Here is a 16,869-nt window from a genome sequence, read left to right as displayed (position 1 = left end):
CATCAGTTATCAATGCGATGCCACAGCCGTTTGCTTTTTGCAGCAGTGCTAACGAAGAAGCAACTTTATTGACCTGGAATTTTTTCAATCTTGCGCTTAAGATCTCCGCTGTCTTTTTCTTTTCGGGGCTAATTCCTTTCTCTTTCAGCATGCAAGAGGCAATTAGCTGCCTTTCTTTGTTCCTAAACGATTTGGCTGTTGAGCTGTAATGGTCGGTGACAACGCTGGTAAGATCGAATGATGCCCGCTTTAGAACCTCTTCCCATCTAGTCTTATCACGGCCGGACATTTCTGACGTTGCTGGCTGCATCGAAATTCTAAGACCTTTTGGCTCACAGCAAGCATCTGCTGTAAAAGAGGAGGCATGTAGTTCGGACGGATGCATTTTTCGACTAATTCTCTATTCATGAGGAAGTTCCTATAGACAACGTAAAGTCTACATCACCAGGTAGTCAGGCTTGAGGGGATCGTTGCTGCATGTTTCGTTGAGGCTATCGTCGTTGAGTTGCTGATTAATGTTGGTCGAGCAGTCTCTATATATATTGGTTTGTTAATTGGCTTGTTCAAAAAGGAGGTTGTTGCCAAGTGCTACACATTGGTGGGTAAATCCTGCTCAGGTGAGGGAGCGCTTTGTCAGTTCTGGTCGTCGAGATCAGGCCGCACCCCAAGCCTGGTTATGCAATTTCATGGACATGCGGAGTTTTTCTTTTTTTTTTTATCCAGTCGAGAATTGCGCGGCACCGGGATTCGAACCCCTCCCCTTTTTGCAAGCGAGGAGGTTGCTCTACGTCTACGCCATCGCTGCTAATAAAACTACTCTGTCAAAGTTCGATCGCAGCGAACACAGGTTCGAGATGATGATTTCGGAGTGCTTACTGCAATTTCTTTTTCACTCCAGTGGGTCGAATTCACACTCAGAGCCCGGAAATACGTTCCAGTTCTGCGGATTTTGAATACCCGCGACTCTGACGAGACCGAAACGTCGGTTCGAATGAACCCGCGGTTCGAATCAAGCTCATTTGAAATAACGAGACTCCACTTAAGCAGCAAAACTGTTGGAAAAGACAGGAAGAGGGTAGAGTGGGTGAGGGAACAAATTGGGTTAGTGACTTCCTAGTCGAAATCAAGAGGAACAAATGGGCTCGGGCAGGGCATGTAATGCGAAGACAAGATAACCGCTAGTGCTTAACGGAGTGAGTTCCAAGAGAAAGCAAGCGTAGCAGGGGACGGCAGAAAGTTAGGTGGGCGAATGAGATCCCCCGAATGCAGAGATCTCACTTGGCCCAGCCTTGACTTGATTTAGGCGAAGTCCGCGCGAGGTAGCCGACAGACTTCAAAGCGCTCAAGTCGACCTGCGCGTTTCATAGACAGTCACGCTGACTTGCTTCGTCAAGTCGAGGGCTTGCTTGACCACGGGAGCACATAATCGCCTGTGACCAAGATTAACAACTGATTCGTTACCCTAAGACGTGTTACACTGCAAAAAAAAAAAAAAAGTATACAATTCGCTGAACGTTCGAAGATGCACAAAATAATGTGAGCGGAGCGCGTTTTTGGAGAAAAATACTTATTTAGTTTCCGTAGCACTTGAGCGGACGCAAAGTACCATGTTCTTGCATTTCTTTATGGCTAGCTAATAAAACAACCCATAACTTGGATCCAGTTAACTTCTATAAACAAGCGACCAGTTGTTTTTGGAACGAAGCGGCGTGTTTTTTCAAGCATCCCGCGCGTCTGCAGCGCAGGCTTGTGCCTCACAACGGTGTTTGCGCCAATTTTCTCGAGCAAAGAAGGCAAAATCGTTAGGTCCGCCAAGGGTCGGACAGGCCGCACTCCAAATATTGTAATAAGGCGCCTCGCGCCCTCTGCCACGCGCCTCGTGTCAGGAAGAGGGAGCGCGTCGCGGGAGAACTTGGGCGTCGTCTCGACTTTTGACCGCTAGGCCCCGGTGTTGTGTCCCTCGGCGCCCAGCGTGGGCCCAGTGTTTGCCCTCTCTTCTGGCGCAGCAAGAGGAACGACAAGGGGCAGGGGTGGGGGGGGGCCGTCACGGAGAGCAGCTCAGCGCGCTCCCCCGACTTTCCTCGCAAAACAAGCCGCGGTGCTAATTGACGTACCATCAGTATGCAAACGACGACGTGCCCGTTCTCAACGGTCGGTCGCCGTTCGCGATCAAGCGGGTCGCGGCCTCCCATTGGCGCACGCGCCCCGCGGCGGCCGCCGATTGGTCGGAGGGGCGACCGCGGCGCGCCCCCATTGGCCGAGGCCGGCAGCTGTGCGCGGCCGCCTCTGTGGTGGTCCGCGGGAGTACCGGCGCCCTTGGCGGCACTCGCTGCTCAGTTGCGGGGCCGCGCGTCACGCTGGCCGCGCGTTCTCTTCCTCTATGCGGGCCAGGCCCCGGCGGCGGATACCGGCGCGACGCGCCTCCGGGCCACCGTGAGGAGGCGCTCGCTCGTATCGGATCGTCACCACGCTGGCATCGGCCGTCATGCGAGCTGCGCTGCTGCTCTTCCAGGTGAGGGACACACGCCGCTGCCGGCTTCGTTCGTCATCTTCGTCGTGGTGCTTGACGTGTGCTGTCGCTCGCGTGTCGTACCGCGGCCCCGCCGCAATACCCGCCGTCGCGCCGGCGAGGACGGCCGACAACCCTCGGGGATTTCGGCGAGCTTATCACTTCCTGCGGCTGTATGTCCCCCAGGCAAGTCTTACTCTCTCTCCACGCGTCGTGCGCGGTTGCATCCTTCCGGACTCCATTTTTCTTGTTTTCGCATCCTCCTACTCATTCTTCGCTGACCGGCATACCGCGCTGTGGGAGACCTGGTGGTTCGCCGCATCGCAACGGGACTCCCGGCACCAACACAGTCGCAACGTTTCTCACAGTCGAGGTCTATGGGGCTGCAAGCGGGTAGCGTGTCTTTGGCCCTCCACATCGAGTGCTAGGCAGACCTTTCATCCTGCGCCAGCGCGGACGACGATGCCACGTTGTTGCCTGCTTGCCAGCTCCACACAGCGCGCACTCATCTCCGCGAGCAGCGTCGGTCTGACGTCATCCACATCGAAGCGGAGAACGCCGCCGCGGCTCTCCCAAAAAATGAGGAACATTCGATCCTCTATTCTGGCCACGCCGCCCATCGGAGAGACCCACATGGCGTTGTTGTGACGCGCCGTCGATTGTTGGCACGTTCTGCTTTTTCACTTCCGCAATCATTCCGCTCTCGTGTCGTCATATGCGATCAAGCGTTCTTGGACGCGAGGAGATGCTCAGTGTGCTCCTCAAAGCACTCGATAACTTGACGTGCGCATGACTCGTCCTGGTCTTCTTCTGTACTGCGTGCTGCTAATGTTGTGTTCACGCTCCTCCGCGCTACTGGCCCACATGTCATAACTTTGACAGGCGTTCTTGCAGATGCATCAGTCGTTCCCGTTGTGCATCATAAAAGTAAAGTAGGGAGTTTAAATATACTCCACGTGTATTAAAGAAATGAAATAGCCGTTGTAAGAGTGAAAGTTTCCTCGCCTCCTGGCGAGACGAAGACTCGGAGTCGTGCACGGAAGTGGCAGTACAGAGATTCTTGGTGCTGAGGTTGTTGACTACTTCGGTTCCTTTGCACCCACCTCTTTTGCGCTTAAACCATCACCCTGTCTATATAGACTGCGTGTCTATTGCTCGACTAATTACAAGGAGCGGAGCGGTATACATGCGAGGGTATGTCTGCTCGACACCTTGCAGGCTTTAGTAGACTATATGCTGCCGCGGACATCCGATATGAAAATAGCGTCAGGGCATGGCTGTCGTCAGTGCACATCGGTTACAGCAGGTGCATTCTTACCGGCAGTGCGCACCGAACCAGTGTTTTGCGTACGTCTGCGGGAGCAATTTTCAGCCTTCCAAGCGGTATGACGTCATGGGCATTGCTGCCGGCAAAAAGAGTTCCCAATGTTAGCTTCCCGCAGTTCCGTAACGTCCTTGATACTGTGCCAGAGAAGTACCTATTCACCGCAAGTAGCGAAAGGAATTGTGACCAGCGTGCCGACACCGTACTCTGCTCGGTGTTTTTCAGGAATGGGCAGAAGAGGTGGTCAACGTTTTTGTGTCCCTAACTGAAACGGTTGAGCAGTGGGTCGGCCACATTTTAAAGCGGGGTTGTTCTGTTTATTTGTGGCCATACGCTTCTGCAGTAAATGTATTCACATGTTTGTACTGATCACTGGGATGTTTGGTAAAGACGACCGAGTCCTGAAAAAGCGACAGCCATGTCCTCCTCGCATCTGAGCAACAGTACATGTCCAACAATCTCCGGCAAAAATTTTGAAAATTGTAAGAGTGTTATGAAAATATTGAAGGCAATAGTCCATTATTCTGATATGTACAAAATCTTTCTTTTAAATCGTTTCCATCGATCGCATCGAACAGTTAAGAATGCCATAGAAAACCAATGGGTAACGCTTTTGACGATAACAAAGACGTTAATAGAACAAAAACTTCAAGACTGCCGTCGGGTGATCTCTAGATATGTTGTCTGCTACAGTGAAATCTTACGTTACATGAAAAAATTGCGTTCATAAACGGTTTCCCACTCAAAGACGTTTTTGTCCAGGAGTGTTTGAAGTTTCGCAGAGGTAGTCCAAATATATTTTACAAGTTTGAATGTTCCACTTCCCGTGAACGCGCACGAAAAGTTTTGCATCCTACGCCCCACAGTTATCTTTATTCTTCACATTTCTCCATGTTCTGTGCTATGCGGGCCTGTATGCCGTCTGCAACAACGTGTTACGACGCATTCTGAGTTACGTACATAGCTGGCACAATACGCATTTCGCCCACAAAGTACGCGAGAAGGTTGGGAGTATAGATGCGGACAAAGCAGCCAACTTGAAGTAAGGCTGCTGCTACACTATTTTTCATGAGCTGCAGGAGTGGGGCACTGTCTGAAGACGCCATTAAGGAGAAATGTGCATTGTAGTGTATGACTTAATAGTAATGTCTATTTCGCCAACATCCAGTACAGGATGGCGGGGTACCCATAATAAAAGCTGTCTACGCCACCCACGAGCACCTGGCTTGTGCATTTGGCTGCAATAAAGTGGCTTACAACATGAGGCAGTGCAGTGAATACAGGTACGATTATACTTTTTTGTGGCACAATTATACAACAGCAGACAGAGACAGAAGCATTACTCATTGTTACAGAGTTCTGAGTCAGAATACAATAAACGCGAGACTCAAATTTCAATCTAGAGAATGGAGAAAATGCTTTTGTTTGTGATATGTGTTGTGTTGAGTTCAAGAACAATACTATTTTCATGTAGGTTATTAAGCAGTCGTTGTGATTTGTTTTCTAACGTATCGTAAGCCTAATTGGAGAGAAGGTAGGCAGATGGCTTCTTGACACTCACAAAGTGACGAAAGCCTCAGTGTGCTTGTTGACGTTTCGACAAGGGGAGTTGTCTGCGTGCGCAAAGCGTTGAAATATATAGGGTCTTCACTCAGAGGAGGAAGGCCCGGTGAGCGGAAGGAGGGTGGGAAGGGCGTGAGGATCGTAATTAGTTCGATATGTTTCAATGTCCCATCAGTATACGTCTTGCGTTGTACACTTGCTTGTGTTTTTGTATTTTACACTGGCGTGTTGGTAAATTCACGTTTATTCGCAAGACATAAGAGCAAGTGATATCTCGTGGTTGCCTGGAGAATTCCCTATTCGATAAAGAGATGCTTGGTGTATAATTTTTTACGTACATTTTCGATACCGCTCAGAAAATTCTTCAAGGTGGTAAAAAAAAAAGCCTTATACTGGCCAGAATCTGGGCCGCTTGCGATGCATACCCTTCTCCTGCACGTACCCTGCAAGCCCTCTCTGCCCAAGTCATCGCTTTCTCTCACGCTTGTAAACACGTGCGTGCAAAGAAATGGGAAGACCGTTAGCGGCGACTCCCAAAGACCGCTCTTATAAACTTATACGCCGAAGGGCGCATTGTTCTCTTTGCTCAGTCCGATTTTCTTCCCATGTGCACCGCAGACATGTGTGTGCACAGCATCGTTTTCCGCGGCTATCCTGCTCACTGGCCACCGCGCAGGGCCGGAAGGAAACTTCTCAGCAGGGTTGTCTGGTGCGGTTGGCCAAGAAAGACACACACTCGTGCGCGATCGCTCACCGCATGCACACTGTCTGTTTCTAAAGGAGCAGCTCGCAAACAGGAAAGGGCGCTAATAATGGCGCCCGTGTAGAAGATGCTCCGAAGAAAGAGAAGGAGGGATTCGGGAGCCGCGGCGGCGCGGCTGGAAAAGTGAAGGCCCGTTCTGCGAACGCCCTTTCTCGGAACGGCTCTGTTGCGCAGCCGAGAGAAGCGGCGTTTCTTCGTGTGATCCCAGCCCCTCTCCGGCACCGCCCGCCTCCTCCGAGGAAAGCAAGGTGCGCGCGCTAAAGCTGTGCATAACGGCGTATAGATTGCGTAAGGCTCGCCGCTTACTTCTCGGATGTTGCGGGGCTACACGGGGAGGCGCGGAGGAACTCTCTTTACGTCTCCCACGTCTTTCTCGCGTACATGTATCACAGCGCGGTCATTTTTACGTCCTAATTGAACACTGGCTCACTATAACTTCCTCGCGAACACGCAAGCGCTCGTTTCTTCTTGTATTACTTTTATTTTTTAAGGCGTAAGCCTTACTTGCCCCATTGACGGAAACCCCCTCTGAGTGTGTGTATGAAGTGTGTGTGTGCTGAAATTCGATGGTACCCATAAAAGATGGCGTCCACGTGCAACCTGGTAGCTGGCGGTTAAATTTATGGTTTGGTTTGGTTTATGGGGTTTAACGTCCCAAAGCGACTAAGGCTATGAGAGACGCCGTAGTGGAGGGCTCCGGAAATTTCGACCACCTGGGGTTCTTTAGCGTGCACTGACATCGCACAGTACACGGGCCTCTAGAATTTCTCCTCCAAAGAGTTAAATTTATGATTCGTTGTGCGGGGTTGCCCGGGAAGAGCAACCTTGTAGATTGATTATACCACCGGTGGTCGCACCTGTCATCGCAGGGTATCGCTGCGCCGGGAGTCGTATGGGGACTAAAACATTTATTACAGCCGACGTGCATGCGTGATGGCCAGCTCGACCAAGAGGCTGAGAAGCAGGTGCCTGTATGACGACGTTTATTTTTTTTCTTCGTAAAGAGGACGGTAATTTTTTTTCTCTAGCGCACTATAAACTTTTATATCATTCCTAATCGTGTGAGAAAGGTACTTGTCCGCGCATGACTTTTAGTTGTTATAAAGTATAGATTTGAAAAATCGTTCGAGTGTTGTAAATACGCCCTGTGAATCTATAATTTGCTTTCACTATTTTCTTGATGCATGTAGGCAAAATCGCAATAGTTTTAGAAAAACAGACAACGATTATACGTCTGTAGCACGTGTATATCTGACGCAGTGGAATATTTCGCGAAAATATTTTCGATAGCCTATCCATTTGAGATTGGCCTATACCGTATGAATAACAACTAGCTCCGCGAAATATTTAAGACACCTCCACATCATTTCATCATATCGGATAATACTCTTCAAGTGCCGTCCAGTCGCTGGCTTGGGACTGACAACATATACGAATAATTTCTATGACTGGATCCGGCCTCTAATGCTTATTTTGCTCATTCATTTTTGTCGTATTTCTCTGTTTCCATATTTCGCAATATATTTGCTAGTGTTATTTGGATCTAAAAACGGATTAGCATTCAGTATCTGTGCAGTTTAATACATTAAAAGGAGCTTAATTGTGCTCTGTACTTTACTTTTATCTGCCATACACAATTCGGTTCTTCTTTGAGACAAATGCAGGGCGCTTAGACGGACAGTTCGTTCATTCCTGTTTTGAGGCGAGTATGACAAAATTGAGTAACCTTGTCAGAAATTGAAAAGAAAATTTTATACCACCGCAAGCATTTGTTTAGGCCCTAGCTCGAGGGTCTTCATTATTGATAAGTATATCTATGATTGCGACGACCACTTAAAACTACGACAGATACCCGCTAATTTCACCATCCGGAAATGTTTTCGGTACGTTTCAGTACAAGTAAGTCGTCTCCAGTCGGCCTCGTTCTTACCATAATCTGCGTTCATTTCATGCATGAAGAAAACGCTTCATTTCAACTCTGAAGAATACCAGAGGGAGTCTCACCAGAGACCTCTATACGAGGATCGACACCTTGTAGCAACGACGCCGATTTCAAACACTGTGATGCATTTGTTCGTTGAGTGACGTGATGTCGTATAGTTATACAATTATACTCCGGCTCGACGGAGAAATTTCTATCTTTGCTGACCACAGAGCGTAGAATAGCATTTGTGCGTGTCGGTCTTTTGATGGAAACCGGGCATCGTATAGCTCTCTACTAATCTGCCACCGTTCCAAGTATAGGCGTGCACGTACGCTCTTGAAGCCTGTCCAATTTTTTTCTCGTTCCGGTTCGTCACAAGCTGGCCGCAGCAATGTGCCACAGGGTTTGCAGATTCCTCCCCTTTGCCGAATGAGTGAGGCCAAGCAGGGCGCTATACAAATGTGGCCGTCCATCACACGCACGCTCAGGCAAGAAACCGAGGATCCATCTCACTCTTCGGGCTAGACCACTTGCAGTGTGCGTGGCCTAATTTCACCATTATTCGTGCAGATTTCCCCCCCCCCCTCCCCCCTTTTCTGTGCAAGTACCGCACGCACCCATATGGGCACATAGGGCCTATATGGACAAGAGAGGGCCTATTTGTACGAAGCCCGTTGGTGTCGTCTACGAAACAGAGCGCGTGTGCCGCCGCCTCATGAGCGCACGGGTGGCACACAACTTCTCTGGGGGTGTCACGTACACATTTACTCATGGTTGCTGTCGGGAGGTGGTGTTGCTTGCAGGCACTCATCATCCGTAATTGTCAGAATCATGTCAAACTAGGATTGCCAGCATTTGAGGGCAGGTGTCGCCCTTCGCTGAAAGGAGTTTGCGTCGGAGCCGCTCCATGGTCTGCATGGAGACGTCGTTTGGCCGCTAAAATTGCGCCACAGACCCCCGGTAACGAGGAATCACGGACGGTTTCTCTGGGGCTTCTCAGTGTATAACTGCGCCTCGTTAATGTGGAGACTCGATGTACGGACAGGGTGAATGCGCAGGGCCTATACTGGGACCCACCTGTATTTGTCGCGTTAATATGAACAATGATGAGAAGAGAACCTCGACTGCTCCTCCGCATCTTTCCTTGCCTGTACATTGAGTGCAGGCAGTGGAGAAGAGCAAATGTCTGAGTGATGGCTTTCTTTTACGTGGTTTGATGCTTTTAAGCGCCAAGGTCCCCCCACCGAGGTGGTTTACTATTTGCTGTATTGCACGAAATGTCTTGAAACGAACTGTACATCCTGGGCTTCGCTATAAACTGGCTGACTAAGGGCAGACATGTGCGAGCGGTTCGTGTGACGTCGACAGTCGTAGTACGCTGGAGGTAAATCATGACGCCGTGAAACATCATCACAGGTCTTGTGGATCGCAACGCGGTTCATAGTGCCCCACATTATTCCTTAGGGCAATGCACTCAGATCTCCTCAGATTTTCATCAATTTATACTTTATGTATGCACAGAAACAGACCTGAAACGTAAGATGCCTTTTCTAGACATTTTATTTACTTATTACAATGCGTAGAAATCTCGCATTGGGCATTGGTGTATATACGGGGGTACAAACGTATAAAGACAATTCCTAAAAGCATAGCTCTACACACAAACGCAGTCAAACATAGCCAAGGGACACTCCATAAGTATGCACAACCATAAGAAAATGTCAGAAATTTTAGGCATGCGTTGTTTAAAAGTGTCATGTAACAACGCATGCAAAAAAAACGAGGAAAATAAAACTTGTTGCGCACAGGACAATTACAATTCATTTACGCTTCGCAAATGAGCTTCAAGATCAATTGGTAGTCATGTTGTTTTTTCCATTTTCATACTATTTCATTTCGAAAGCTGTTCCATTCACTTATTGTGCGTGGAAAAAAAGATTTAAACACAGATGATGTTCGACAAGAAATTTCTCTTATTTTACAACTGTAGTCTTTCTTTGTGAAATGTATGTTAGAGGTTTTAGCCAAACCTCATGATCAATGTCATTTTTTTTTTCATTTAGAATATCGTTTAAAAACGTTATCCTGAAGAAGGTGCCACCGTGGAGCTGCAGGGATTCCCAGCTCAGCTGCCTTTTTAACCCGCTTACTCCGATGTGGTGGTCACAACAGCTCAAAGCGAAATAAACAGCACGATTTTGTATTCCTTCAATTTCCTGAATAACAATTTTTGCTCCCGGATGTTGTTCCATGATACGTTATTACACACAACTCGCATTATGAACAGTTTTGCTCGGGGAATCAAATGGGGCATAATAAGAGGCGCGACAGTATACGACCCAAGGTCCATGCATGACATGCTAAAATCGCATGCCCATGGAACTGGTGATCCTTGCTGACTGCGCACCCCGTTGCTTTGTCATAATAGACCAAAAGCCAGCTCGCGGGAGATCCACACTGCTTTGAGCTGAGACGTGCGGTTTCTTATCTCCAAGTTTCTCCTTCCTTACGTGGGAATAGTGCCTGCACGCCGCTATTTTGATTCCGCTTTTGTGCGCTGCCGAGATAACCGCGGATCGGAAAAATCGCTCTATCAAGGAAGTCCTTGACGGCTTCGTCTTGGCAACCAGATCCCGACACGCGGGAAATGTGTGCTTCATTTCGTATCAGGTCTGTTTACGGAACATTGGCGCGATAAGGGACGGAGTGAGAGTGATATCAGGCGCATAACCCTTCGTGTTAGCCTTGAGAGCCGACGTCTGGGTGGTATAAAGCCGATAGCTGTTTATATCTTCGTGCCTGGACCGCTGTTCGAGCAAGTTGCGCCCGCCCGGTGTTCGTACACATGATAAGGTCAGTTCTGTACACGTGGTATTGCGCTCGACACCTTTGCCGCATTTAAGGTTTTGTCAGTATCGGTCACATCCGCTCTACTATCCGCAACAAACAAGAGAAGTGAAATGCCAGCATAAAAACACGAACACACTGGATCTTCGAGAGGTTGATTAGCAGCACTTCTCAAGGAGAGCCTCCAAAGCGAAATTACCCTGCTAAGCCCTTCTCACTTTCTTCTGCTCGTGTTTTTTCTTGTTCGCTTTCATTTGTTGCTGACGTAGTATTGTGAAAATTATTACGCATCTACAGAGGGCAAAACGCTTGTCTAGAACACGTTCTGGGCGTGTTTCGGTCTGAACACGCGATATCTAGCTATAGCATTTGATTAAGAATGGTGTGGATGTAAGCATGTTCAGCGGAACTCACAGGATTTCATCTTCATTTTTTGCTTTCCATGGTCGCAGCTGCTTTGGGATCTGCGAAAGGCACACTTCGCTCGTTCTAGAGATGAGTTTTGCCCTCTGTACTGTTCCAGACTTCGATTTTAGTTCATTATCCGACGGCGCTTTAAGCTTCTTAACTGAACTTGATTGATTCTGGTGTTAACAAACGGAACGTAATAGGTTTGATCTGTTCGCAAGGGAGTAGGACAGATTATTGTGACTTTAGCGATAAATTGATCAATGTAAAGGAGATCTTTTTCAAAAAGTTGTAACCAGTACACGCTCAGTGAGCAAGAGCCATGCAGTTCAAAAGATCATGCTGCCGGGCTATAGTTGGTGCTGCATGATGTGAAGAAGTCAGCGCGAAAACCAGGCGAGCGACACAAAAGAAGGCACATGAGGCATTCACTAGCGCTGTGGAACGTGAGTCAAAACATTCAAGTGAAATTAAGAATTATCGGGAATTAAAGAAGAATGAAACACCACCCTTTGTATGAAATATTCAACATCCTGGATCTCGCAGCCATTGTTTTGAAAAAAAAATTCCGCCAACACTGCCTCAGTGTTCGACTTAAGAGCGTTAGATATAGTGTTTACGTCGGTGTGCTCAGAAAACGTGAAGACCAAATCTAAACATCCGCGGATGTTTCCTTTCCGGAAGCATCCCTTCTAAGTAGGGTGCCTCGATGGCCAGCGCCAAGGCACACAATACTTAAAAGACCCAAGCAGCGCCATCTACATCATGTATTTTGCACTATAATAAATAATCATTACTATTGCGATTTGCAGCCACCTTCGCTATATCTGTTATATTTCCTCGTTATATCACTTGCTAAATTTTATAAACGTTTGCATCACAACACGGCGAATCATTTGACACTATCCGGAACCCTCTGCGACAAGCGGTTCGGCCGTAATGGCCATCTGAAGGTCCTCGGTATACGCGTGGTTTGGGGGTGGTAAGGTCGTCGGTGCGAATCCCACACATACTTTGGGCTTCATCTAAATTACTAATTTTATTCTCAGGAGCATGCCTAGTCATTTTATGCCACTTCGAACATTCTGCGTCAAAAGGGTGGCCCCCAAATTTTATGCAAACAGTGGTCCCGTGGGGGGGGGGGGGGGGGGGGGGGGGGCGTCTCACTTCGATAGCCGGTATACTGGCACCTATGCTATAACGGATCGAAAGTATAGGTATCAATTAAGGCGCTACGCGCCCACTGTTGCTATGTAATGAAGTGTGGTCACGTGGTTACTGTTTTGGTCAAAGAACGCCAGGTGGTCGAAATTTCCAGAGCCCCTCACTACGGCGTCCCTCATAGCCTGAGTCGCTTTGGGACGTTAAACCCCCATAAGCCATAAACCAATTTTACCTTCATTGCAGACAGGCGCATCCTCGATGAAGTTGGTAGAGCTAATGCTCTTAACAAACGATCTTAATTACCACCAGTTGTTTTATCTCAAAGCTAGATGGCGTATTTCGCAACAGAATCATTTTGCTGATTTCCATTTTGACAACGTATATACTGTTATGCACGGCGCATTGCGTGATTGCCCTTAACCATAAATCTCGGAAACGAGCTTCTTTATTAGCACATATCTTTTGACCTCACAGTTAGGCTCGCGTAATGAAACTGTGTACCACGTTTCATGTTGCTTTCTTGCAGTAGATGAACTGTTCGTTTGGTGCTTATGTATATGGAGCGAGTCTATCAGCTACATTCTTGGCTCAGACTGCGCCTGCTCCTTGTATATCATTGGCCACTAATACATGCGCATGCCTGAATGAAGATGGCAGGATAGAGAGTGTGTTTAGCTCTTTCTACTTGGTGTATACTGCACCCTTACTTAACACAAAACGTTCGGTTTCGAATATCCTGGGCGAAACGAGCTGTTTTCTCCTCAGGACGAACTGACGGGCTAGTTGGTTACACATCTCAAAATTCCGAGCGCACGAGAACGAAACGAAGACTAACAGACTGGTGTGTGTCCTTTCTGCCAGTCTTCGTTTCGTTCTCGTGCGCTCGGAATTTTGAGATGTTTTCTCCTGCTTGAAGCACAAGTCTGAAGGGCGTGTGTTAGTCCTGTGACGCTTGCTGAGGTCTTTCTTTTTTTTTTTTTTTGCTGAGGTTTTTTTGCTCTTGCTGCTTGCAGAGCTTTTCTTCAGGAGCACCATTTTCTCAATATCTTTGTTTTTCCTATAGCATGCGGCCAGGATATAATCTTTATACGCTTGCTCTGCATCCGCTGACCTTCCTTGCATGCGCGCTCCTCATTTCTGCGGTGTATACGTTCGTATCAGCTGTGCTGTTTACTGCTGCTTACTCGCACGTGAACGGAGCCATATTGCGCCCAACAATCCTTCTGCTTTTAGCATGCCTCAGTGTACTTAGCCATGGGTAGCGTTTTGTGTGCATCTGTACTGTTGGTGTACGGTATTAACGAAATGAAAACAAATCTCTCTACAAATTAGTGAGATGCATATAAGATGAAGCTGGCAAACAAATATGAAAAAAAGTAAACAGAATGCTCCGCACCCTACCTCATTAAGACACCTAACTGTGTTATGGTTAATTCAAGCCTTTGTACGTACTACTCGAATATACTTTAAATGACCGGCTTCTATGCAAATCACGAGGCACAGAAAATAATTTTTCGGGAACGGTTCAGGTACGGTACAGAGCTTTCTGCAGGGAACGAGCGTTCAAATAAAATATCGTTGTTTCATACGTGTCGCAGCTGTTCTTCGTTTCTTAATGTTTGTATATCATTACGCACGCAAGTGAAAAGAAAATAGGTACTCCTTGGGGCTGTTGGCTTTCGTCATGCATAGCGTTATGGTAGACGTCCTGTGACAATGCTTGTATTTGTCTCTGAGGTTTGGTTGCCGTTCGAAGGAGAGTTTGGACCTATCTTCTATGAACCCTCACCTCTTGTAGTACACGACTGAACTTAAAATTGGTCAGGGATATAGCGATGTACTGCTGGAAATGACTTCCTGTAGTGCAGTCAGGCTGTTTGATTTTAATGGTTTTATTAGGGTTTAACGTCCCGAAGCGACTCAGGCTATGAGGGACGCCGTGGCGAAAGGCTCCGGTAATTTCGACCACCTGGAGTTCTTTAACGTGCACTGACATCGCGCAGTGTAAGCGGGCCTCCAGCATTTATATACGAGTTTTATACACTCGATATTTTGCTCACTTGACACGTATACTGACATAAGGAGATGCATTGCTCTTTTAAATCAGCTTGAACTTGTTCTTTCTGTATCAAGCGGAAAGGCCACAGCGACTGCTCGAACGTAGGCCACCGTGGAGCCTTTGTACAAAAAGCGGAAGAAATGAAGCGAGTTCTAAAACTGCGAACATGGCGCTCTTGCCTTTGTGATGCCAAGCAAACTTGAACAGGTCGCCTGACACGCCCAATGTCGCAGGAAAGAACCTTGCCCGCATTCGACACGGAGGCGAATTACAAAAACGCTCGTGCGTTGTCAGTGGTCTCCTTCATAGCCTACGTGCAGCGTTGGGACGCTCAACACCGTCAGCATCTGATGCCTGAGCGGTGTCGTATGAAGGCGCTGGTACGGCATCTTGCTCACAGCACACTTGATGTTACCCTGCTTACTTCTTGAAAGCAGCCGCGTTGCGTCAGTAGTTAACCTTGCCAGTATGCGCTGCAAGGCGCTGGCGTTCAGCAGGTTTCCGAGTCCGCAATGGTCGCCCAACAGCGCACGTGCAGCTCTGGCGCAGACAGCGGCGGGGAAGGAACACGCAGCGGCGCACGCGAACGTCGATGGCCGACCGCCAGCCAGCACCAACGACGGATCAACGAACAAAAAAAGAGCGGCGCGGGCATCGATCGGCGTCGAGCGAGGCGGGCGTCTGCTCTGGGCCGCCGCTTGAAGAGAGGGCTTCCCCGACCTTGACTCACACGGGGCCGTCGAGGCGGACCGCTCTGTCACGGTGCCGCGACGTTTGTGTTGCTGCTGCCTGCGCGGCCGAGACGCGTCTTCTCTCTCTCCGTCGTCTTCGCGCGCCACGCTTCCTTTCTTCTTGCCTCGCCGTCGTTTCATTCATCTCGCCTGGCACACGAATGCGGACGGTGCCTTTCTGCGCGCCCGTCTCCAGCGGCACAATGGCGGGAGGGATTTATGGCGCGTGCGCGCGCCTTGGACTCTGTGGGAAGGAACGTAAGGGTTACCAGAGGATGCCGCGGAGGCATGTCGGCTTCTTTTGCCGAGCAGCGAAAAAAGAAAGACCCGGAGAGGAAAAGAAGGAGGGTGTCACTCCACACCGAGCGAAAGTGGTGGGGACTGAAAAGAAGGAACCCGCCACGACGCTAGTTGGAGTGATGGATGTGTGCCAGACCCTTACGTCGTCACGAGGGGGCCGGCGGAAAGCGGGACGCGGAGAGCATAGTTGTGCTATTCGCGCAACATAGGTTTCCGTCACGTCTGGCACAGAAACAGTACAGTTTAATTAAGTAATACTCTGTGTATATACCGCGGTGGCTCAGTGGTTATGGCGCTCGGCTGCTGATCCTGGCCGCGGCGGTCGAACTTCGATGGAGGCGAAACTCTAGACGCCCGTGTGTACTGTGCGATGTCAGTGCACGTTAAAGAGCCCCAGGTGGTCGAAATTTCCGGAGCCCTTCACTACGGCGTTCCTCATAGCCTGAGTCGCTTTGGGACGTTAAACCCCCATAAACCAAACTCTGTGTTTATACGCTTGTATGTCGAGAGTATTAGTGTTAGCCTAAGGGTCACAAATGAGGCACGGGTGCAATGAAAAAGTAAAACGTGAAAAACTGATCCGGACGTACTTCCTGAACTAGCATCGCGCTGTTATGCACTTCCCGGCCTGTGCCGCAATCCTCGTCAGCATCTCTTATGTTGGTGGAGATTGGGCTTTCTTCCTTGCTTGAGACATCAGCCATCTCGCGACGACGTGCGGATTTAATACAGGAAGAAAGAAGCCGGCTCTCGTGAAGCAGCTAACAACGAGCCCCGGCCTTTTCGAGCAGCCTATCACCAGGCATTGCTGCTGCCTTGCACGCCGCTGTTGCCCGGTCCTAGCTGCAGGTTACATGTGGGAGATGGCGTGGCTGCTATCGAAGAGCGCGTGTTTGTATAATCAGAAGCGTCCCGGTCGCTTTTTCCGGTCCTTTGTCCCTCGTCCTCGGCGCCGTTCGACCTGGAAAGCTCGGCAACAGCGCATCTCAACAGCACGGCTCTCCCTCTCTCTTTGTTTCCATTTCGCGCAGCCAACGACCGCACCTCCGCGTCCTTTATCGGTCGCCGTATGTTCGCGAGGCCTAATGGCTGAAGCCTTGACGAGTCACTCATTTAGCCTCGCTGTCTGTGGCCTGGCAGATATACACACGCGGCCGACATGGCTCGGGAGGCTACGCCGCTTGTTCGCGATATACACGTCCCGGTTTCGATGTCCTCTCTGCCTTCTCTTTGTCATCGTTGTTTGCAATTTTTTTTTCTCGCGCACGTGAAAAGGA

The 16,869-nt window shown here is 49.0% G+C and overlaps 1 protein-coding gene across 5 annotated transcripts in view; it reads left to right on the top strand.

Annotated features, from left to right (window-relative positions):
* Window positions 1–16,869, top strand: part of LOC149371697 (uncharacterized) — a 160,724-nt gene that overhangs the window by 110,201 nt on the left and 33,654 nt on the right. Inside the window, exon 1 of one of the 5 annotated variants that reach the window (XM_089565938.1) lies at window positions 2,106–2,512. The exons of the other annotated variants lie outside the window; for them this stretch is intronic. Within the exon in view, the coding sequence (XP_089422064.1) occupies window positions 2,122–2,512 (391 nt within the window). The 5' untranslated portion in view covers window positions 2,106–2,121. Of the gene's footprint in view, window positions 1–2,105; window positions 2,513–16,869 lie in introns of those variants that run through there. 5 annotated transcript variants of the gene reach the window in all.

The sequence above is a fragment of the Amblyomma mixtum genome, chromosome 1 (genome assembly GCF_055824585.1).
Source record: "Amblyomma mixtum isolate Tamu chromosome 1, ASM5582458v1, whole genome shotgun sequence".
Lineage (NCBI taxonomy): Eukaryota > Metazoa > Arthropoda > Arachnida > Ixodida > Ixodidae > Amblyomma > Amblyomma mixtum.
Note: the sequence above shows the minus strand (reverse complement) of the source record. Positions and strands in the feature narration are given on the sequence as shown.